We start from the raw sequence: 26,114 nt of genomic DNA on the forward strand, positions 1-26,114 counted from the left end.
TTAAGTTGTCAGCATTTTTTTTTTTTGCACTCGAAAAATATAAAATGTAGATTTTTATAACTTAAAAAAATATTTTAAGAAATATTGTCCTCTTACCATAAAATAAAATATAAGAAATGTACAATGAAGTGTAAAAATCTATACGAAAAATGATATAAGGATAAAGAGCAATTGGAAAAAAAGGTATGCCGAAAATAGAAATGTACACAATTTGCTGAATTCTGACATTTTCTCAAACCTTGTGCGCTACATTAATATAAGCTGTACGAGAAGGGAAAACACCGATCCCTTAAAAGTTAATGTGACTCCCCGGAGGCTGTTGGCAGCAGAAAATCACACTTTTGTATTGACTTATGAAATGTCCTTGAAATCTTCACTGTAACAGATTACTTCTATACATGTTTCCATAGGGGTACAAATCAATTACATCGTAATGAAAATGCATGTAGGCAGAGACCATTAATTTCAGACACCTTGAAAGTTTAATTATAATTCAATAAGCATTATAGCGATATATAACTACTAATTTGTAATGGAGCTAAATAATTTTTTATTGTTTGCTTTGGAAGCGTTTTCAGATTGGAAAATTTAGTTTTTCTATCAGCTACGTCCTCATTAAAACAAATTATTTGAATGTTTATTAGAGAATTGTGAACTGGATCAAGGCACATTTAGTTTGTCTCAAATTGAATACAAAATTCGGATTCTCCAAGTCCCAATTTTTCTTTTTTGCAATTCGCTTTGTGCAAATTACTTGTGCAAAATCCTTCTCATACCCCACGCTTGGCTCCAATAAAATAAAAAAAGCTTATACTCACCCCCCCCATACTGAGGCTGTTCCTGCGATGTCAGCACTCATTCTTCCCGGAGCTCCCACGCGGTTGTTGTGATATGTTCTGTCACTGTCCCCGCCTCGTGTCGAATTGAACATGAAGAGGAAGTCAGAGATCGACTACAGCCCAAACTTCCTCTTCATGTTCAATTTGTCCAAAAGTGGGGACAGTGACTGTAGCGCTGATTGGGCGCCGGGGTCACGTGTCACAACAGCCGCACGAGAGTCCCGGGACTTCGAGTGCTGACACCACTGGAACGGCACCAGCAGGGAGGTGAGTATAGGCTTTTTTATTTTATTGGGGGCAAGCATTTAGATCAAGACGAGGTTGTCCAAGTAGTGGACAACCCCTTTAAGCAAAGCAGCAAATCCTTTAAGCAAAACAGCGGCCGACTGGCCCTTTTATAGAGGTCTGAGAAAGGGAATAAAAACTAAAATTAATACTTACCTCTTCACTCAACTGTCCAATGTTGCAGCCCCCATCTGATTTTCTGCTCTTTGTGGCTTCTTCTTTCCTCTGTGCATGCAACGTTCTCTTCAGGAATCTTTACTTTGAGACAGACTTCCAGTGCTGAGATGAGCTCTGATATAATGATGCACATCAAGATAACACAACATAATAGCATGCACCACCCAAGGCACTGGCTAGGCAGCGGGTAGCACATGTGTTGACTTCACAACATGTGTTATGATGGGAGAAGAGTTCTCGGCACTGGTAGCCCTGCTGCAAAATAAAGATACCCAAAGAGGATGCCGTGCACCAGAAGAAATAATAAACTAGATGGGGGGCTGTGACAAGCTCTTTACTGCAGGCTGTGGGGGGCCAAATGGAGGGCTGCAGAGGGTCTCGTAAGTGGACAAGTGAGAATCAATATTTATGTTTAAACTGTATGTTTATTTTCCTCTATGGTCTGGAGAAATCCTATAGCATGATTAGGAATATTCAATTCACTTCGAATGACTTTGATGCAAATGTTGTTAGAATTATGGAATATGTTATTAATATATTTACTTTGATTTGTTTTTTGCTTTGTTTGTTATTTTGTTGTTACTACTGTCATCACTGTTATCAGGATTAGGTTGAGCGACGTCGTTGCCTTCAGATCCAGACAGGTCTAAGCCATTACCTCATCGGGTCAATGACATATGTTTTTCTAAATATTGCAGGCAACTTGTGATTTCCATCTAAATCCTGAGATTTTCATATGACTTTTTTCCCGAAAGGATACCCTGAGGTTCTGCATGTAGCAAGGAAGGGCTGCAGTTTTCAGGACACCCTCAGAAGATCTTTTGTCACTTTGCCTCTACATTAGAGCCTTTTGTATGAATTCAAGGCTAGAACTTCAGAGATCTGAGCATAGCCAGTGCTATAGAGGTAAAACAGTGCAAAATATGGTCTTTTAAATAAATAGATATCCATGAAAAACATTGAGGGACCTGGTTTGCAAGTGTGAGAGCTGTTGCATTGTTGCTCCTCTGGCTTAAGGAGATGAGTTCATCTTTCATAAAAGTCATCCTCTATTACATCTATATAAGATGTCCACAAAAATCTAATAATTTTACAGATCTTGACTAACTCTTATTTGTATGGATAGTTTAAAAAAAAATCAATATACGTACAAATTTAAGACTATGTTCTAAGGAGATACAAATGCTATTAACAGCAGAGGATGAGCCAATGATTCTCTATGCTCACCCTTGGTAAATAGCTGATTATGTAATGGAAAGTGATCTCTTCAGCAAGAACTATCACCCAAATCCAAAACAACAGGAGCTACTCCTTGTAAGGTGCTCTCTACTGTGATTCATTAAGTGGGTCCTAAGAGGGATGTCCATATGTCCCAGTAGAGTTCTACAGAAACAGGTCTTAGACATAACGTTTCAATTGTATTTAAGAGATGGTACAAGAATTCCTTCTACTAAAGTAATCAGAAGGTGAACTCAAAATGAATAGATATTCTCCTGTTATTGTAGCATAAATCATAGAGTCTGGAGTCCTCAGTAATACCTAAAACCAAAGAGAGGTATCTCCAAGACCTCCATCGATTAGGAATTAATGACAAGTAGACGTTCCATTTGGAAGGGTGAGACTCTTAATGACTAAGGATGAACTTATTCTATGTGTCGTAATATATGTGTTTAAATTAAAAAGAAAAATAGTGAAAAAATATCAAAATACTATAAAAATAATGAATAAAAAGCTAACACATCGAACACTTTAGAGACCAAATAAAATATTCCATTTTACTTAGCCAGCCCGGTCTCGTTTATCACACAGAGCCAGTGATGTTATCTGTATTGATTTTCACTCCAGAATATTTCGTAGCAAAATAGTTTTTTAGAAAACAAGTGATATATATTATAATATTTTACAATGAAATAGAAATTACATATTGATTCAGCCAAGATGATGGGACAGTGGACAAATGAAATGAAATGCATAGCTCCGTGGACTATTTCTTTTGGGAATATTTCATAAGAAAATCTATTTAATTAAGATTTGTTTTTCCTTTCTGATCTTTGAGATTGAATTTGATTGGACTATTCTATGGGGTTCCCTTTTGGGGTGCTGTATGTTTTCAGACTTTTGTGCTCTCAATGACATACAGCTCATATTAGAGAGGAACATCGTGAGAATATTTCATCAAATAAAGTCACAGAGCGTGAACACATACAGTGAAATTATCTTAGATTACCCCCAAAAAATAAAACCTAAAAAAGAAAAAAAATATGTATTGCTTACATTATAGTAATACTATATTATATGATAATATCTACTGAATTTTGGTAGGGCCATGATGAAAAAGAAAATCATTAGATAGAATATGTCTATTAAATTTGGAACATTGGGACAGTATAAAAAGTTTTAAAAAAGATTTATTTAAATTTTCATTTTATCCCAAAATTATAATCTAGGGAAAATTATTGCTTTTTATAATTCATTCATAAACTTCTATTAATTGATAGAAAACACTAATATATTGGATTTAGTTAGGGTTCAGAGGGTAAAATTATAATTAAATAAAATATGTGTTTTTAATTTGGGTGATTACCGGTATATTTTTTAAATTCAATCAATAATTACTGGACTAATTACTGGAATATTTTCAAATTTGAATTTTTATTTAATTCCAAAATTAGAATTTGGTGGAAATTGTTGCTTCTTATAATTTCGGCATAAACTTGATTTAATTAATAGAAAACACAAATGCATTGGATTTAGTTAGGGTTCAGAGGGAAAAATTATCATTAAGTAAAATATGTCTATTTAATTGTGGGTGATTGTATTTTTTAATGCTATCAATAACTACTGGGCAGTCAAAAATAGAAAATAAAAACTGAAGAATTATTTTTAAATTTCAATTTTTATTTAATTCCAAAATTAGAATTTGGGGAAAATTGTTGTTTCTTATAATTTCTGCATAAACTTCTCTTAATTGATAGGAAACCTCAATGAATTGTATTTAGTTAAGTTTCAAAGGAAAAATTCTCATTAAAAAGAATACTTCAATATAATCTGGGTGATTGTATTTTTCAATGCAATCAATGACTACTGGACATTAAAAAAAACAAAAATAAAACCTGAAGAATTATTTTTTAATTAGAATTTGGGGGAAATTTATAATATAAATTTAAATTTATAAAAGTTTAAAAGTTTATCTATAAATTTAATTTATAGATAAACTTTTAATTGATAGAAAACACCAATGCATTTTTCTGTAAAAATTGCAATACATTATACAGTCACGGAACATATTTCACGGAGTCTGCTTTAAGAGCTTGTTGTTTGTGTTGATCCATACAGTATGTGTATTAAATGGGCTATTATTCTGTTTTCCTTGAAAAAAAAAAATCTGTATTTTTCTGTGTTAAGTGCAGCGCATTAACGAACAATAATTATAACACATTAAGCCATATTGCCTAATTTCTATTCATGCTCCCATTCATTTTATGCAATTATAAACTCCTGGAAAAGAATAACATACGAAACCACATCAAAGAAAAAAGCTTTTTTTTGTTTTTTCAACCTACCAGTTTGAGATCGAGTTGTGGCACTTTCATATAGAGGGACCCCTTCTCCAGCGTTATTAAAAGCTTTCAGCGAAATTACATAATGGGAGCTTGGTTCTGCAAAAAAAAAAAAAACACATTAAAAAAAAGGTGAAATGATATGGATGACAAAGTAAAGTACTTACAAATATTGTTTGTTTTTTATCTAAGTTTAAAGTAAAGAAGTAATAACAATATTTACTTTTTTTTATATTAACCTTTATTGCAGCTTACTGACGCTAAGTACTCCAACATAACTTTTCACGTCAAAGCAGAAAATTGTATTTTATTGTAAAACACTGTGTCCATTAATCCTGTGTTTTTTTCTTGTGTCAATTTTTCTTGTACGTCATTATTAATGCCTTTTAAGTAGAATGGATTAGGAGTAGATATTGGTATTAAAAATGGCAGCCATTGAGCGAGGAAGAAGTTATCCCCTACTGAATTCCTGCGTAAGGATGTTATTGCTAAGAAGAAGATAATCTTCAAAATACACCTCTTAATGCTGGTGTTACAAGGCACTTGGAATTGAACAAGCAGATTCTGCAAAGGTCAATAATCTGCAGATTAAACTATGAGAATCTGGAGCACATAGGTTCACAGGTAGAGACAGTCAGTGTTCACATATTGCTATTTCAGACACATGTACATATATAAATAAATGGCGACAAAGTCTGTGTATATTCTTACTGTGATGGAGATTAAGCAATTATGGAGGTGGGAAAAAGTGGACTTATGTTCACAGCTTGGGCCGTCCTAGAAAATGAGAAAAAACTACTACTTCTAATTTAGATAATAAAATAATGTTTCTTTATATAGTGATAACATATTTCAAAAGCTTTACCATCAGGGAAGAAAAATGATAAATATTAAAAACAAATAGGAAAAAAGGCCCATGAGAGTTTACACTCTACAGAAGAGAGGACCCTGCACATAAAAGCTGACACTCTACAGGAGAGAGGACCCTGCCTATAAGAGCTGACACTCTACAGGAGAGAGGACCTTGCCCATAAGAGCTGACACTCTATAGGAGAGAGGACCCTGCACATAAGAGCTGACACTCTACAGGAGAGAGGACCCTGCCCATAAGAACTGACACTCTACAGGAGAGAGGACCCTGCCCATAAGAGCTGAAACTCTACAGGAGAGAGGACCCTGCCCATAAGAACTGACACTCTACAGGAGAGAGGACCCTGCACATAAGAGTTGACACTCTACAGGAGAGAGGACCCTGCACATAAGAGCTGACACTCTACAGGAGAGAGGACCCTGCACATAAGAGCTAACACTCTACAGGAGAGAGGACTCACATATACGAGCTGACACTCTACAGGAGAGAGAACCCTGCCCATAAGAGCTGACACTTTACAGGAGAGAGGACCGTGCCCATAAGAGCTAACACTCTACAGGAGAAAGGACCATGTCCATAAGAGCTGACACTCTACAAGAGAGAGGATACTGCCCATAAGAGCAGACACTCTACAGGAAAGAGGACCCTGCTCATAAGATCTGACACTTTAAAGGAGAGAGGACCCTGCACATAAGAGCTGACACTCTACAGGAGTGGGGACCTTGCCCATAAGAGCTGACACTCTACAGGAGAGGCGACCCTGCCCATAAGAGCTGACCTGACACTCTACAGGAGAGAGAATCCTGCTCATAAGAGCTGACACTCTACAGGAGCGAGGACCCTGCACATAAGAGCTGACACTCTAGAGGAGAGAGGACCCTGCCCATAAGAGCTGACACTCTAAAGGAGAGAGGACCCTCCCCATAACAGCTGACACTCTACAGGAGAGAGGACCCTGCACATAAGAGCTGACACTCTACAGGAGAGAAGACCTTGCTCATAAGAGCTGACACTCTACTGGAGAGAGGACTCTGCCCATAAGCGCTGACACTCTACAGGAGAGAGGACTCTGTCCATAAGAGCTGACACTCTTTAGGAGAGAGGACCCTGCACATAAGAGCTGACACTCTACAGGAGAGATGACCCTGCACATATGAGCTGACACTCTACAGAAGAGAGGACCCTGCCCATAAGAGCTGACACTCTACAGGAGAGAGGACCTTGCACATAAGAGCTGACACTCTACAGGAGCTACGACCCTCCCCATAAGAGCTGACACTCTACAGGAGAGAGGACCCTGCCCATAAGAACTGACACTCTACAGGAGAGAGGACCCTGCCCATAAGACCTGACACTCTACAGGAGAGAGGACCCTGCCCAAAAGAGCTGGCACTCTACAGGAGAGAGGACCCTGCCCATATGAGGTGACAAGATACAGGAGAGGGGAACCTACACATAACAGCTAACAATGTACATTGAAGTAGAGCAATAAATGGGTATGCAGGTGTTGATTCATAAAAAAATGGTCATACATAAACCTTATAATTTTCTATTTGTTATTTCTATATCTTTGTCCTACCTATACATAATATAGTCATATATGGTCTTTGACTTGATGATTGTTGACTGTTGTGCATTAAATTATTATAGCTGGGTTATAATATCTGTAGAAGTTGGTCTCATAATTTCCATGAAGAAATGGATAAATATTCATGTTAAAAAAATGTTGCAATCTTCTGCTCATGGCTCTGTGTATTGGGACATACAAACAGCCTCATAAAACCTAAGCTAAAGAGGGAATAAGAGACAATGATTGACTTTACAAATGTCACATACGTGTTATACGGATGCTGATTTTCTGGTTCATAACCCAATGATAATGACCGTATCTTGCCTCAGTTATGCTTTGTTGCAGAGCACCATAATTACTATTAATCTCTCCATTGCCCAGTGGACCCATAATGCATTGCGGTTGACTTTCCATCCAGTTCTGAAGAGGTTTAATTGTTAAGACCTTCCTAGGAGATTACTGAATAACTGATTAGCTCATTGTGAATATCATTAGGACCATTGCTAAATGAATGTATCAACAATATGAACTTGATGTGAAGGATCGTCGGATACGATGTTCATTTAGTGCCTTTGTTTTGATATAACATAATCGTCCGTTATGAAAATGTATATTTTTTTATAGATTAAAGAATTATTCAGATTGTAGAGAGGCAATCAACGTAAGAAACGATCCATGCATTATATTTCTCAAGTGTAAGACCTTGTTCTTCCAGAGCTCATTGCTTTGAACTTATCACACAGTCACTTGTACTCTACTTGTGCTTCAAAAAGAACACATCTCTATGACAAACCTCATTAACTCTTTTCCATCTTGGGATGTAAAAATGTGACAGAAGAAGTCTGTAGTTAATTTCCAACACACTGACATATAATTGTGCCCATGTGTCACGCTAGGTAAGGGAAGGACCAATTGTACGACGATGGGAAAAGGAGGGAAGCCCAACAACTAGGGAAAGGGAGAGTGGAGCCCCTAGGCAGATCTTACAATGCCCTAACTCTCCTACCATCCCTAAATAGGTTCTGCACCTATCACCGAGCAGGGTATCTAATCCCTAACTCATCCTAGAACTAGGCCCTAGGTAGGGAGGGGAAGGGGACAGCACTAGTCAGCCCCCACTGCAACTAAAGACAAATAAGAAAAACAGACAAGGGTATACACTTAGCTTTGAGAAGACACTAGAGAGTAGACGACAACAATCTACCAAGAAACTCCAAAAAGAAACTAGTAGACTGCTAGAACTCCAGGCCTGAGCTGGGGAAAATAGTTCTATCACCGACGACTCTCTGGAGACTCTGACGGTTTTTAAATATCAAGCAAGGGTGTGTCGATTATCAGCAGAAGGTGGAGATCACTGCTGGGTCCTAGCGAGAGAAGGATACCACTACACTACAGAGATGAAAGGATCAAGAAGGTGTCTGCAAAGCGCAGCGACCCTGTACAGCCGGATCCAGAACGACTGATTGTCAAACTTGATACACCCGTGACACCATGTGATCACTTGTGATTGACAATCCCCACCTGGGATCAGAGAAAACTCCAATCTCAATCATTCAGTCTTTGTGTTAGATATTATATTTTTAATTGTAATTTTTTATTGCTTTTATATGTTATATGTTTCATCATTTTTATTATTATCATTAGCAGTAGTAGAGGTAGTAAGGGGGAGGTAGGGGAGAGGGGGAAGGTTGGAATAATTCACGCTGGTAGTATAGATGGATCCATTGCTGTAATTAGAAACCAGTGGGTGCCGTACCTGCTGGTGATTGTAGCTGACAAAGGAAAGAACAAGGATAGTTTCCGGCACAACCAACTGGATAAAAACTGTAAGTTTATTGAATGGAGTTAAAAGTTCATAAAAGTTAAAAACCTCAACACCTCTACCCTTGTTTTTTCCTAAGTAATAGTAGTATTAGGCTATGTGCCCACGATGCAGAAATGCTGCATATTTTTTACGCTTCTCCCTGGCAGGAAAAACGCAAGCGCTTTTTACATGCGTTTTTCCCGCCAGGTAGTAGCGTTTGTCAAGCGTTTTTGCAGCATTTCTGCATGCGGGTTATCAAGCGCATTTCCAAGCGATTTTAGCATCACTTGGAAAAGTGCTTGACAACTTGTTCACACTATATAAATCCATGCAACCGGCATGGATTTATAGTAGTGTGACCAAGTTAGTTAAAAAAAAAAAAGAATAAAATGTTAAAAAATAAAAAAATAAACAAACCGCGTCCGGTGTGTTGGGTGGCTCGCGGTGGTGTGAAGGACCTGCGGTGACGTCATTGAGCCATGTGATGGGTCACATGACTCAGTGACGTCATGGCAGGTCCTTCACAACAGCAGGAGCATTGCAAGAGAGCGGACGGAGCAGACAAAACACCGGGAGGACATCAGAAGGTGAGTATAAACTTTATTTAAAAATTTATTTTTTGCAGTTTCTATGGTACCCGGGTCTGGATGAGAGTCTCCTCTCCTCCACACCCGGGTACCATCCGCACATAGAAACGCATAATATCCGTGTGTACAAATGTACTGACACGGATATTATGCGTTTCAATGCAAGTCAATGGTGGTGTTTACGCTGCGTGTCCGCAAAATTAATGGACATGCTTCGGATTTTTGAGCGCAGCATGAATGCTGCGGAAAATTCCGCAGCATGGTCATTGACATTGCGGCTTGTCATTGGGGACCATGGGGGGCGGATTACCAAGCGTTTCCCAAGCGTTTACGCTGCGGAAATTCCGCAGCATATACGCTTGTAAAACGCTACGTGGGCACATACCCTTATTATATTTTTTATGTTATTTTACCATCCGGTAATTTTCTTTAAATACTCAAATTAGAAGGACTTCAACCAATTTTTTTTTATGCTAATTCAATTCCTGTGAGCATTTGGAAATACAAATTCCCATCAGTCTGTTAACTGCAGTGTAAACTTTTGATAATAGAGAACTTCATACATAAACAATGCTTTGGGGTTCTTCTCTCTAATACACATTGTTTTTGTTCTTGTCTTGTTAAATTGTAAGAGATGTATGACTTGTTTTCACTCGAGCCGCCGCTGCATACATTACCGGGAAAGAAAAATAATTTTTTCACAATCAGAACCTAAGCTGAAGCTAAACGCCTCATCATGACAAGAGTCTGATGTATGAGTCTTAGAAAAAAGTAACTTTTAACATTAAAGATGTGTAGAAATATAAAAATAGCAGTTTGGAGATGTGAATATTTTTTTAAAAAAATTTTTCAAAGCGTAACATAGTTTGAATCTTTTTTCACTGCCTAAACCTCTGAAAAGCTGCTGTAATCCGCAAAGAAATCCAACTGCAGCTGCTCAGTTTTTCTGCAGCTCCACCACAGGAGAAATGAAGTATTACATGATGTCCATACAAATCAATTGTGCTGAGCCCTCCAGAGAGAAAAAGTCTAAGAGCTTTGTTCTTTGTAACTGCTCCATACCCTGGTTAATTAACTTAGGTCTGGAAAAAGGAACCACATTTATTAACTTAGACTAAACAATTCACCAACAACCACTTCAAAAAATCAATGTGTCATCATTAGTCGATGGCTTTCATATAGAGCCTCTGAAGTTTTCCAGTGAGTAGGAGGAACTTTATGGTAAAACAGAACTGTGCCCTGGGCCAAGACTTCTTATTGGTGGGGTCATATTTTTCATCATAGAGGCCAATATTATCTGCCATTACCTCACTGCTCATATTTCTAAGGATATTATAGGAAACCTTGACCAAATTTGACTTTTTCAGTTAGGAATAAACACAAAAGGGAAAGATAAGGTCCCCCACTTTGCAAAACCCACTACTGGCAAAAAGACTCTTAACTATAGAGGGTTCCATGATAGTAGTCAGACCTGGACCCTGGTGCCCGCATAGAGCCTAAAAGCCCTTGTGCCATATAAAAAAGCATGTGCTATAAATGACATATGGAGTTTTGTTGGCCCTGTTATAGATTTCGCATAGTGTCCAAGGACCTGTATATTTTTTGCTGCCATTACATGCGCCTGGTAGGTACCAGAGATGAGGGAAATAAAATCTGATCACACCAGCATCTGAATTTATTGTGATTACCTTTGGTTGAATCCAAAAAATGGCAGCCGGCAATTTAAAGTACTATAGAGGACCAAAAAAGAGTTAAAACAAAAAACTTTATACTCCTATGATGTCCTCTCCTATTCTATATCTTCTATCATCCTTCCGGCCTGGTCTCCCATTTACTAGACCAGACACTGTCACATGGGGTGTGACACACATCAGTAACATATGTTCCACCCTACGTGACCGCATGTACCCTCCATGACGTTGTGAGACCTAGTCAATGGAAGACCCTGCCGGATGGAAGATAGAAGACAGAAGATAGAAATGCCAATCGGAGTACCAGCAGCAGTAGGACAGGTACGTGGACGACCGGGGAGAGGTGAGTGTAAGATAATTATTTTTACGTCCTTCCTGGCCAATTACATTTTCTACAAATTAATATCATATGAATCAAATTCTCCCCTAAATCTGCCCTAATCGAATCTTGGGAAACTGGCTTAACTTTAGTAGGTACAGATGTGTCTGCCCCTGGCTTTCTAAGAATTTTGCTAAGAATGCCAACATCTTATGGTACATGTTTAATACATTTTTGAGACCTACTCAACCAGCTGTCACATCCATTGGGTGGCCATGACAAGACACGTAGCATAAATATCTCTCGACAGAATATCAAAAAATAATTTCTTTTCCAAAGATAGCTATCTTACCCCACTCAATTCAGGATACATTGAGCCAAGATGGAAGGTGAAGGACACATCTGTATGTCCCTATGAGTTTCATAGACTTCTATAGAGATTTTTTGGGTTTTAGTAAGCCAATGGTATGTATTACTTATAGTGTTGAGCCACCCCCGTAGTGTTCGGGTTCGGTTCGGTTCGTCGAACACCGGGATGTTCGAGGAACTGTTCGTCGAACTGTTCGTCGAACACCTTAGAACACCGTCGAACACCGTTAAAACCAATGGCAGGCAAACAAAAACACATAGAAACACATAGAAAACACCTGCAAAGGTGTCCAAAAGCTGACAAACTGCTCAGAAGACACTCTCTTTAAAAAAGCCGGCCGGCAAATTCAGCAGCAGCATACACCGGTACCCGACAATTTAGACAAGAAGGAATAGAGCATCACACATAGATTAGATAGATAGAAACATGTCAGTCACACATATAAGAAGCACAGTGACAGTGTTGGTTACTGCACTTGTCATTTAGTGTAAAGGATTTATTAAAAAAAATATTAGTGTTTTCATGCACTGTCTCTTTAAAAAAGCCGGCCGGCAATTCAGCATCTGTACCCGACAATTTAGAACAGAAAGAATAGAGCTTCACACATAGATTAGATAGATAGAAACATGTCAGTCACATATATAATAAGTACAGTGATAGTGTTGCTTACTGTACTTGTCATTTAGTGTAAAGGATTTATTTAAAAAAATAATAGTGTTTTCATGCACCGTCTCTTTAAAAAAGCCGGCCGGCAATTCAGCAGCGGTACCCGACAATTTAGAACAGAAAGATAGAGCATCACACATAGATTAGATAGATAGAAACATGTCAGTCACATATATATGAAGTACAGTGATAGTGTTGGTTACTGTACTTGTCATTTAGTATTAAAATAAAGGATTTATTATTAAAAAAATTGGCGTGGGGTTCCCCTTAATTTTAGGCTCTAGCGGAGGTTAAGCAGACGGCTGGGGCAGATGTTTGAAGCCTAGGAAGGGGGTAATACCCACGGAGCTTCCCAGGCTACTAATATCAGCCCCCAGCTGAATACATAGCCTTTACTAGCTATTAAAATGGGGGACCCCCCCAAAAAAATGACGTGGGGTCCCCCCTAATTTAATAGCTAGCAAAGGCTAGGCAGACAGCTGGGGGCTGATATTAATAGCCCAGGAAGGGAGCCATGAATATTGGCCCCCTCCCAGGCTAGAAACACCAGCCGTCAACCGCCCCAGAAATGGCGCATTCATAGGATGCGCCAATTCTGGCACTTAGCCTCGCTCTTCCACGCTGCCCTGGTGCGGTGGCAGGGGGTAATAGGGTTGGGGTTGATGTCAGCTTATAATGCCAGCTGACATCAAGCCCAGGTTAGTAATGGAGAGGCGTCTATAAGACACCCCCATTACTAACCCCATAGTCAAAGTTAAAAAAAACACAAACACCCAGAATAAAGTCCTTTAATTGAAATAAAGACACAATCCTTTATTGTTCTAAATTAAACCATACTTACCATCACGCCCATTCCAGCTGAAGCCAACGATCTCCTGCAATAAAAGAAAAATAATAAAGCAACCTCATCCTTACCTTTCCATGGTTCCCACGACAGCTTCAGCTCTGCTACATCGAGATGACAGGCTGGACCGCAACAGAACGCTGCCATCCAGCCTCTCATCCCGCAGACACTGAGAAGCGCAGGCTTGCTTGCGCTGCTCAGCGTCTCTCTGTGACGACATCCAGATGAGCCGAGTTCATGTCCAATGAACTCGGCTCACCTCATGCACGTCACTGACAGCGTGGGAGAATTCTCCTGCACTCAGCACTTCAGCGTGAGAATTTTCCCACGCTGTCAGTGACGTGCATGAGGTGAGCCGAGTTCATTGGACATGACCTCGGCTCATCTGGATGCCGTCACAGCGAGACAGTGAGGAGCGCAAGCATGCCTGCGCTTCTCAGTGTCTGCGGGATGACAGACTGGATGGCAGCGTTCTGCTGCGGTCCAGCCAGTCATCTCGATGTAGCAGAGCTGAAGCTGTCGTGGGAACCATGGAAAGGTAAGGATGAGGTTGGTTTATTATTTTTCTTTTATTGCAGGAGATCGTTGGCTTCAGCTGGAATGGGTGTGATGGTAAGTATGGTTTAATTTAGAACAATAAAGAATTGTGTCTTTATTTCAATTAAAGGACTTTATTCTGGGTGTTGTGTTTTTTTTAAATACTTTACTAGAAATTCATGGCGGTCATGTCTAATACTGGCGTGACCCCATGAATTTTGGGCTTGGGGCCAGCTGATAATACCAAGCTGGCCCTAACCCCTTTATTACCCAGTGAGCCACCGCACCAGGGCCCTGGATGAGTTGGGTACAGCGCCAGAAGATGGCGCTTCTATGAACGCGCCATTTTCCGGGGTGGCTGCGGACTGCAATTTGTAGCGGGGGGGGCCCAGAAAGCTTGGGCCTCCCTGCGCTGCAGATTCCAGCCCCCAGCTGCCTAGTTGTACCTGGCTGGACACAAAAATAGGGCGAAGCCCCACGTACTTTTTTTTTAATTATTTCATGAAATTCATGAAATAATTAAGAAAAAAAGGCCTTCCCTATATTGTTGTGTCCGGCCAGGTACAAATAGGCAGCTGGTGGTTGGGGGCAGCCCGTTCCTGCCTGCTGTACCTGGCTGGACACAAATATAGTGCGAAGCCCCACTTCAATTTTTTTTAATTATTTCATGAAATTCATGAAATAATTAAGAAAAAAAGGACTTCCCTATATTGTTGTGTCCGGCCAGGTACAAATAGGCAGCTGGTGGATGGGGGCAGCCCGTTCCTGCCTGCTGTACCTGGCTGGACACAAATATAGTGCGAAGCCCCACTTCAATTTTTTTAAATTATTTCAGGAAATTCATGAAATAATTTAAAAAAAATTGACGTGGGGCTTCGCACTATATTTGTGTCCAGCCAGGTACAGCAGGCAGGAACGGGCTGCCCCCAACCACCAGCTGCCTATTTGTACCTGGCCGGACACAACAATATAGGGAAGCCCTTTTTTTCTTAATTATTTCATGAAATAATTTAAAGAAAATTGACGTGGGGCTTCGCCCTGTTTTTGTGTCCAGCCAGGTACAACTAGGCAGCTGGGGGCTGGAATCCGCAGCGCAGGGAGGCCCAAGCTTTCTGGGCCACCCCCGCTGCAAATTGCAGTCCGCAGCCACCCCGGAAAATGGCGCGTTCATAGAAGCGCCATCTTCTGGCGCTGTACCCAACTCATCCAGGGCCCTGATGCGGTGGCTCACTGGGTAATAAAGGGGTTAGGGCCAGCTTGGCATTATCAGCTGGCCCTAAGCCCGAAATTCATGGGGTCACGCCAATATTAGACATGACCACCATGAATTTCTAGTAAAGTATTTAAAAAAAACACAACACCCAGAAAAAAGTCCTTTAATTGAAATAAACACACAATTCTTTATTGTTCTAAATTAAACCATACTTACCATCACGCCCATTCCAGCTGAAGCCAACGATCTCCTGAAATAAAAGAAAAATAATAAAGCAACATCATCCTTACCTTTCCATGGTTCCCATGACAGCTTCAGCTCTGCTACATCGAGATGACAGGCTGGACCGCAGCAGAACGCTGCCATCCAGCCTCTCATCCCGCAGACACTGAGATGCGCAGGCTTGCTTGCGCTCCACAGTGTCTCTCTGTGAGGGCATCCAGATGAGCCGAGTTAATGTCCAATGAACTCGGCTCACCTCATGCACGTCACTGACAGCGTGGGAAAATTCTCCTGCACTCAGCGCTTCAGCGTGGGAGAATTCTCACACTGAAGCGCTGAGTGCAGGAGAATTCTCCCACGCTGTCAGTGACGTGCAGGAGGTGAGCTGAGTTCATTGGACATGAGCTCACCTTATGCACGTCACTGACAGCGTGGGAAAATTCTCCTGCACTCAGCGCTTCAGCGTGGGAGAATTCTCACGCTGAAGCGCTGAGTGCAGGAGAATTCTCCCACGCTGTCAGTGACGTGCAGGAGGTGAGCTGAGTTCATTGGACATGAGCTCACCTTATGCACGTCACTGACAGCGTGGGAGAATTCTCCTGCACTCACCGCTTCAGCGTGAGAATTTTCCCACGCTGTCAGTGACGTGCATGAGGTGAGCCGAGTTCATTGGACATGAACTCGGCTCATCTGGATTTCGTCACAGAGAGACGCTGAGCAGCGCAAGCAAGCCTGCGCTTCTCAGTGTCTGCGGGATGAGAGGCTGGATGGCAGCGTTCTGCTGCGGTCCAGCCTGTCATCTCGATGTAGCAGAGCTGAAGCTGTCGTGGGAACCATGGAAAGGTAAGGATGAGGTTGCTTTATTATTTTTCTTTTATTGCAGGAGATCGTTGGCTTCAGCTGGAATGGGCGTGACGGTAAGTATGGTTTAATTTAGAACAATAAAGGATTGTGTCTTTATTTCAATTAAAGGACTTTATTCTGGGTGTTTGTGTTTTTTTTAACTTTGACTATGGGGTTAGTAATGGGGGGATCTTATAGACGCCTCTCCATTACTAACCTGGGCTTGATGTCAGCTGGCATTATAAGCTGACATCAACCCCAACCCTATTACCCCCTGCCACCGCACCAGGGCAGCGTGGAAGAGCGAGGCTAAGTGCCAGAATTGGCGCATCCTATGAATGCGCCATTTCTGGGGCGGCTGACGGCTGGTGTTTCTAGCCTGGGAGGGGGCCAATATTCATGGCTCCCTTCCTGGGCTATTAATATCAGCCCCCAGCTGTCTGCCTAGCCTTTGCTAGCTATTAAATTAGGGGGGACCCCACGTCATTTTTTTTGGGGTGTCCCCCATTTTAATAGCTAGTAAAGGCTATGTATTCAGCTGGGGGCTGATATTAGTAGCCTGGGAAGCTCCGTGGGTATTACCCCCTTCCCAGGCTTCAAACATCTGCCCCAGCCGTCTGCTTAACCTCCGCTAGAGACTAAAATTAAGGGGAACCCCACGCCAATTTTTTTTAATAATAAATCCTTTATTTTAATACTAAATGACAAGTACAGTAACCAACACTATCACTGTACTTCATATATATGTGACTGACATGTTTCTATCTATCTAATCTATGTGTGAAGCTCTATTCTGCCTGTTATAAATTGTCGGGTACCGCTGCTGAATTGCCGGCCGGCTTTTTTAAAGAGACGGTGCATGAAAACACTGTTATTTTTTTTGATAAATCCTTTACGCTAAATGACAAGTACAGTAAGCAGCACTTTCACTGTACTTCATATATATGTGGCTGACATGTTTATATCTATCTAATCTATGTGTGAAGCTCTATTCTTTCGGTTCTAAATTGTCGGGTACCGGTGTATGCCGCTGCTGAATTGCCGGCTTTTCATGTTTCACTGTTGGCACTGTTCCCATCGATTTGGGCAATCACTGTAATGCCACAACCACCATGGCTGTGGCATTACAGTGAGTGGCAGACAATCCCTGCATGATTGGTGCTCTAAATAGCGCCAGACATGCAGGACACGCTTTTGGTGCACGAACAGTTATCGAACATAACCTCGAACAGCCGAATTTTTTGCAAATCGTTCGGGTTCGTCGAACAACTCGAACACCGCCCAAAACAGCTCGAATTTGAGATTGGCGAACAGTTCTAGTCGAACACCGCTCATCTCTAATTACTTATGATTAGACATTGCCAAGTTGCACTGTGTGTTTGGATGGTACATTAGGTCCATTTTAATCTTATTGAAAGATTTTGTCTCCAATATTTATAGCTTAATCAAATCGTGGTTACTCCAGCTTAAACTCACGCCATGACCATTCATTTCATTATGTTCTTGTCCGCATGAAAAACAAATATTCCATTCCATTTTTCCTACTATCTCAAATGAGCAGCAGAAATGGAAACACAATCTCCCATTTTTTTAATTAAGCCAAATAATCAACAGAAAGAGATATGAAGGACATAAACTAAGCATTGGTTCTCCTTTCTCTGAGCCGGCCATTAAATAATGTAGGAATAAAGAATATCATTATTTGGCCTTGATAAGGGCAACGCGCCTCTGAAGAGTTTAATTTATTATTAGCAGGAGGCTGGTGTGAATATGTTTCATATCTGCCTACAAAATGAAATCTAAACTACATGGCGAGAGGGCTGTGAGTGTAGAAATGTAATTACTTCATTACAGTCAGATATCATTCCATACAGAGGACAGTGAAATGGCAAAAGTTTCGGAATAAAGGACAATTCCAAAAAAGTTTGTAAGGTACATGTGCTAAAATCACTTTCTATACAGCTGGGACCCTTCCAAAGTAATGGATGTGAAACAGAAGATGCCTTTTGAAAACCAGGCAACAGACTTAACCATTCCAGGAGAGATAATATGGTGTCATGGGGGATTGTAGATGGTAATCTACATATATGCCATCCATAACCAGAGCAATGCCATACAGGAATTGAGCAGCAGTAGTAAGGATGAGAACACCAAGTCAACCGGAGAGTGAGCTGAGCAATCGTACAGTGCCCAGTGCCCGCTATATATATGGGAATCGCAAAACCCAAAGACCCTTTTACAACAAAAGGGAAACGTAGTAATCAACTGAGACATGTTGGTCGATGGACCCTGGATTAAATTTGTAAGTACTAAGTGGCAATACCGTTTTAGAAATTAATTATCAAAATATGGGTTAATGTGCATGGCAGAATATGGAACCCCAATGGATCAGTACTACAAGTCCATAGGCATTACTAATAATATATCATAAGATAAGCGAACACTACAAATTTTTTTTCTCAGCAATTACAAGGTTATGGGCATCATATAATGCATCCATACAACACGGATATGTAACATGGTCGCATGTATATGGTCATGTTGGAGGCAACAAGTAAGCCACATAACTGTAAAGACTTTGAACACTACCCAAGGAGACATAAAAGACTAGAAACACAATATGGCCTCAATAAATTTCAGTACTTTGTATTTAGCAAGAAGAAATCATGAGCGATTTTATTTCTTATGACAGCGTCACGCTCATTCTGTGTCACTACCTATTCCTGAGCATGGCACAGACAGAATCACAATGAGGTTTTCACGATTCGCTGGAGACATTTTGCTTTAATACAGAGTGGAAAATTGACTTGGGACTTGGATTGTAAAAATACAGCTCTGGCCCTAATCCATTACCGTGTTGACCCGGACCTCCCAGGAATTTGAACTGACTCCCCGTTCAGTCGTACAGGAAGATTATAGCCTTTGGCTACTCCTGTTTTCCAGTATGAGAGTCCATGTTTAATCATTGTTCTTTCCTTTCAAGACTCTCTAAGATGTTAACAAAGAAACAAAGCGAGCTGAAGGAACCTTGGGGAAAAGTGAGCGTGATCGCCTTCTCCTTAAATGTTTATGTGTTATCAGACATCGCTTCAATTTTGACCGCCAGATAAGAAGAGATTCTGACAATGTAAGGATAAAATACTGACAATTTTATTTCAAATAATGAATAAAAAATATAATAAAATAGACAAGGGAATAAACCTCCAAAAAAAGGGGGGATAGGAAACACAGTTATATGCCATTATAGATCTTTTTGTGGTAGAAATATTTCGAAGTTGTCTGACCTCATGTTATTGGACTATTTTTGCATTTAATCGCTTCAGTTTTGTAGATCTAAGATTCAAAAAGTTTGTAAGTGCTAAATTATGGACCTAAATGGCTTCTTCCATTTTTTTCTTCCATTTTTTTTTAGAAATAAATTTTTACCATTGCCTACCCACGTCTTTACAATTAGACTTTATATTTATTGTTGTCATCTATTTTAAGATCTCTGCTAATGTCTGTGAATAACAATTCATGTTTAATTCCAGAAGCTAAAAAAAAAACTAATTCAATGTGTTTAGCACATAATCTCTATAGGCGTCCATACACTTTATACTACAGTTGGCCAACATCACCAACAGATGGTGTTGGGAAAGAGAAGGATCCTACCTGCTGGAATTCCAGCTACTGGTCCTTATGTTCTGTAGAAGGTTGCCAGTGGCTCTCTCATAGAGAACAGAAGAGTGCGCGGCTGATCTGAGCGTTCCTGGGAACTGATGAGTCGTGCAAGATAGCTATCTATGGAGGAGGCATTAAGGCTGTTGCCCGGCTGAAATAAGTTATCACCTATCCGCAGGGTAGGTAGTAACTTGTTGATCAGTCGGAGTCTAAGTGCTAGAGATCGCACCGATAGACAGAAAGAGGAACATTTACCTCCATTACAATGGAGCAGCAGAGCACATGTTCGACCTGTGCTCCAATAATTCCATATGGGGCTGCTGAATGCTGTGCTCGGCCTTCTCCAGAAGCCCTATAGTGAATGAATGGAGCACCTGTTGAGCATCTGACCAGCCATGCCATTTTGCAAAAGGGAAAAAAATGTCCAGATCTGCTGATTGGTGCGGGTTCTAGAGGATAACTTGTTTCACAACTTGTCACGTGATTCATGCAGCGTGAATCAAAGCCTGAGAGCACATTTATATTTTTCTTGGAAATGCTCCGGCGTTTCAGAGAAAATATAGTTAAAACATCAGGCCAGAGACCATAGCCGGAGACTAAACAAGTCCAGTGCCGTATTTACTTGATAGGTCTCTTGCTAGGACCTGTCAATCCCCTGGAGCGGTGCGGAAAGAAGCCTCCTGGAGAAATGTAGTTAGAAGATTCAGCCATGGACCATAGCCAGAGATGAGGCTTGCACCGCCAGAAAAGCCCCATCTCCAGCTACGGTCCATGCCAGAATCTTCTAACTACATTTTCTCTGAAAATCCGCAACATTTCATAAAAAAATATAACTCTCCGCAATTATACAGATTCTAATTGCGCTTTAATTCCAAGCCACGGGCAGCATGAATCTCATGACAGGTTCCTTTTAAATCATGTACTGACCCCTCTGACTTTGCACTAGGTCTAACACATTTGAGAATATTTGCTAAGCAGAATTTGCCAAACTGATGTATCAAAGTGTTTAGAAAAGGGGAAGTGGCCAAGAATAGTTGTAAAATGAGCCGTATATCAATGTGGCATGCCATCATTTTGAACATGTACTTGGTTATCTTCGTCAGTCCCTCAAACACTGAATGGAGCAGCACTGCGCATGCCTGACCATAGATGTACTGTATACACCCAAGAGATTCAAGACGGCCTTTCTTATAGTTGGTGGGGATCCGAGAAGTCATATCCCACCAATCTACAAGTTATTCCATCTTCAATAAATAGGAGAAAAAAATTGGCAATAACTCTCTAAAAGTGGAATATCTTTTTAGAACATTACATGCCATAAAGGTGATAGGATTCACTGTCTTGAAATTAAATTTAATAAAAACCTTCCAAACTCTCAAAGCACTATAACCCCATCATTTTTTGGTCTATATTCATGACCCACTGATGATATATAATATTTCCAATTTGTTTTGAATGTAGCAGGGTTGTATTTCTGTCCAGATGCCTCACCGATGCCTCCACCCTGTGCCAGTCATTCCACTGGTTACCCATTCACTACAGAATACAATATAAAGTTAGCTCTCCACAGTTCTGCACCGCCTTATATCTCCTCCATAATCTCTGTCTATCACCGTACCCATGCCCTTCCGTTCTGTATCTGATCTAAGACTAACATCCTCCATAATCCGAACCTCGTACCTCCGTCTCCAAGACTCCTCTCTTCCCCGCTCAATTGTAAAGTGCTGCGAAATATGTTGACGCTATAGAAATAAAATAGTTATTATTTTATTACTGTCAAGTTTTAGTTCCAACTATGGACATGTTCCAATGTTTGCATCCAAATCCATAGGACATTTTAAGCAATGCCAAAATTATACAGGGAACAGCCACCAAAGCAATAGAAATGATAATTTTGGGGCTCATTTTCAAAAACTGCACCCAAAAACTTGCAGCCAACAGGATTGTTAAAAACTAAATTACACTGCATGAGGATTGAGGACACATTCCCTTGTTTTTGGCCGGTGAATCTCCCACATTAAATAAATTGATATATTCTATATTCCAATTTTTTTTTTCTAAAATTCTTAGATTTACACTCAGTAGGCAAAACGCCTCGGAGACAGAATATATAGCAGAAAGTCACCCTTCCTCACCTCTGGCAATGAATAAAAGGATGGCTCATTTTTAACCAGAAGGAAGAAAGCTCTCAGGACCCCGGCAAAGAGAAGAGATACAGTGAGAGATGATTGCAATCCTTTCATTTAGTATTTCATTATAGCTTTAGGTCAAGGTATAATGGGGAAAATCACAGGAATCTTGGCCTTGTTAGCAATTTTGAAAAATTTGTGGAGATATGTGTTACTGAACGCTGATTATGGAGTAGAAAAAGAAGAATAAGGTGAATGAAATTAAACGTAACCGCTGTATCTTCATGTCTGTAATTGTCTGGCTTTGATATCTGTAAATGTAAAAAGTTCAGCGTTACCTTTATCTAGTAAGATAATTCTTCGTCTCTTTAGATCAATTTCTACAGAAACATACAGTATATTCAACTGATCAGCAATAAAATTCTCCTGTATGATCGCTTAGGATGGACACACTTGTAGGGTTCCACTTTTTAAAGGATTTGTCTATTTTTTGAGGGCTAATTTTAAATACCCAATTAGGACATTTTTAGATAAAACAGGGGGTCTCCAATTTAAAAATCTCATCTTTGAGCCAAGTAGAGAGCAGCTTCAAAGAACGGTCCTCTTTCTGGAGGACCCAGCATGTCCATTGCAGTGCACAGGAAGTCTACTGATATCATTAGGCCTTGTGTAATACCTTATTTATCCTGCAGTAGCAATATAGGAAAATCAAACACTTGCTCCCTAAAATTCAACTGATCTCCAGCAGCAAGACAACCTGTCATCTTGATATATATATTACTATTATTTATTATTATAGCGCCATTTATTCCATGGCGCTTTACATGTAAAAAAGGGGATATGCATACAAGAACAATTACAATAATCTTGAACAAAACGTGATGGCGACTGGTACAAGAGGAGCGAGGACCCTGCCCGCGAGGGCTCACAGTCTACAAGGGATGGGTGAGGATACAGTAGGTGGGGGTAGAGCTGGTCGTGCAGCGGTGTGGTAGAGCGAGGGTTACTGCAGGTTGTAGGCTTGTCGGAAGAGGTGGGTCTTCAGGTTCCTTTTGAAGGTTTCCACGGTGGGAGAGAGTCTGATATGATGGAATAGAGAGTTCCAGAGTAGGGGGGATGTGCGGGAGATCTTGTATACGATTGTGGGAAGAGGAGATAAGAGGGGAGTAGAGAAGGAGATCTTGTGCGGATCGGAGGTTGTGTGCAGGTAAGTACCAAGAGACTAGGTCACATATGTATGGAGGAGACAGGTCGTAGATGGCTTTGTATGTCATGGTCAAGGTTTTATACAGTGCATTGTGAAAGTATTTGGCCCCCTTGAACTTTTCTACCTTTTGCCACATTGCTGGCTTCAAACATAATTCTAATTTTTTTGGGAAGAATCATCAACAAGTGGGACACAATCGTGAAGTGGAACGAAATTTATTTGATATTTTAAACTTTTTTAACAAATTAAAAACTGAAAAGTGGGGCGTGCAATATTATTCGGCCCCTTTACTTTCAGTGCAGAAAACTCACTCCAGAAGTTCAGTGAGGACCTCTGAAGGATCCAATGTTGTCCTAAATAACTGGTAATGATAAATAGAATCCACCTGTGTGTAATCAAGTCTCCGTATAAATGCACCTGCTCTGTGATAGTCTCAGGGTTCTGTTTCAAGTGCAGAGAGCATCATGAAGTCCAAGGAACACACAAGGCTGGTCCAAGATACTGTTGTGGCGAAGTTTAAAGCTGGATTTGGATACAAAAAGATTTCCCAAGTTTTAAACATGTCAAGGAGCACTATGCAAGCGATCATATTGAAATGGAAGGAGTATCAGACCACTGCAAATCTACCAAGACCCGGCCGTTCCTCTAAACTTTCATCTCGAACAAGGAGAAGACTGATCAGAGATGCAGCCAAAAGGCCCATGATCACTCTGGATAAACTGCAGAGATCTACAGCTGAGGTGGGAGAGTCTGTCCATAGAACAACAATCAGTCGTACACTGCAAAAATCTGCCCTTTATGGAAGAGTGGCAAGAAGAAAGCCATTTCTCAAAGATATCCATAAAAAAGTCTCGTTTGAAGTTTGCCATAAGCCACCTGGGAGACACACCAAACATGTGGAATAAGGTGCTCTGGTCAGATGAAACCAAAATCTAACTTTTTGGCCACAATGCAAAACGATATGTTTGGCGTATAAGCAACACAGCTCATCACCCTCAAAACACCATCCCACTGTCAAACATGGTGGTGGCAGAATCATGGTTTGGGCCTGCTTTTCTTCAGCAGGGACAGGGAAGATGCTTAAAATTGATGGGAAGATGGACAGAGCCAAATACAGGACCATTCTGGAAGAAAATCTGTTGGAGTCTGCAAAAGACCTGAGACTGGGATGGAGATTTATCTTCCAACAAGACAATGATCCCAAACATAAAGCAAAATCTACAATGGAATGGTTCAAAAATAAAAGTATCCAGGTGTTAGAATGGCCAAGTCAAAGTCCAGACCTGAATCCAATCGAGAATCTGTGGAAAGAGCTGAAAACTGCTGATCACAAACGCCCTCCATCCAACCTCAATGAGCTCGAGCTGTTTTGCAAGGAAGAATGGGCAAGAATTTCAGCCTCTCGATGTGCAAAACTGATAGAGACATACCCCAAGCGACTTTCAGCTGTAATCGCAGCAAAAGGTGGCGCTGCAAAGTATTAACTCAAGGGGGCCGAATAATATTGCACGCCCCACTTTTCAGTTTTTATTTGTTAAAAAAGTTTAAAATATCCAATAAATTTCATTCCACTTCACGATTGTGTCCCACTTGTTGTTGATTCTTCCCCAAAAAAATTTGAATTTTATATCTTTATGTTTGAAGCCAGAAATGTGGCAAAAGGTAGAAAAGTTCAAGGGGGCCAAATACTTTCACAATGCACTGTATATACACTGCTCAAAAAAATAAAGGGAACACTCAAATAACACATCCTAGATCTGAATGAATGAAATATTCTCATTGAATACTTTGTTCTGTACAAAGTTGAATGTGCTGAGAACAAAATCACACAAAAATCATCAATGGAAATCAAATTTATTAACCAATGGAGGCCTGGATTTGGAGTCACCCCCAAAATTAAAGTGGAAAAACACACTACAGGCTGATCCAACTTTGATGTAAAGTCCTAAAAACAAGTCAAAATGAGGCTCAGTATTGTGTGTGGCCTTCACGTGCCTGTATGACCTCCCTACAATGCCTGGGCATGCTCCTGATGAGGTTGCGGATGGTCTCCTGTGGGATCTCCTCCCAGACCTGAACGAAAGCATCCGCCAACTCCTGGACAGTCTGTGGTGCAACGTGACGTTGGTGGATGGAGCGAGACATGATGTCCCAGATGTGCTCAATCGGATTCAGGTCTGGGGAATGGGCGGGCCAGTCCATAGCTTCAATGCCTTCATCTTGCAGGAACTGCTGACACACTCCAGCCACATGAGGTCTGTCATTGTCCTGCATTAGGAGGAACCCAGGGCCAGCCGCACCAGCATATGGTCTCACAAGGGGTCTGAGGATCTAATCTCGGCACCTAATGGCTGTCAGGCTACCTCTGGTGAGCACATGGAGGGCTGTGCGGCCCTCCAAAGAAATGCCACCCCACACCATTACTGATTCACTGCCAAATCGGTCATGCTGAGGGATGTTGCAGGCAGCAGATCGCTCTCCACGGCATCTCCAGACTTTGTCACATCTGTCTCATGTGCTCAGTGTGAACCTGCTTTCATCTGTGAAGAGCACAGGACGCCAGTGGCGACTTTGCCAATCCTGGTGTTCTGTGGCAAATGCCAAGCGTCCTGCACAGTGTTGGGCTGTGAGCACAACCCCCATCTGTGGACGTCGGACCCTCATACCACCCTCATGGAGTTGGTTTCTAACCGTTTGTGCAGACACATGCACATTTGTGG

The 26,114-nt window shown here is 40.8% G+C and overlaps 1 protein-coding gene across 3 annotated transcripts in view; it reads right to left on the reverse strand.

The window, feature by feature from the left end:
- Positions 1 to 26,114, reverse strand: part of DCC (DCC netrin 1 receptor) — a 1,219,041-nt gene that overhangs the window by 135,967 nt on the left and 1,056,960 nt on the right. For all 3 annotated transcript variants that reach the window (XM_073681315.1, XM_073681325.1, XM_073681306.1), the window contains exon 16: positions 4,865 to 4,960. In XM_073681315.1, coding sequence (XP_073537416.1) covers positions 4,865 to 4,960 — 96 coding nt within the window. The remainder of the gene's footprint in view (positions 1 to 4,864; positions 4,961 to 26,114) is intronic.

Source organism: Phyllobates terribilis, unplaced genomic scaffold, assembly GCF_046119375.1.
Source record: "Phyllobates terribilis strain yellow unplaced genomic scaffold, ASM4611937v1 Scaffold_1__5_contigs__length_1240528914, whole genome shotgun sequence".
Classification (NCBI taxonomy): domain Eukaryota; kingdom Metazoa; phylum Chordata; class Amphibia; order Anura; family Dendrobatidae; genus Phyllobates; species Phyllobates terribilis.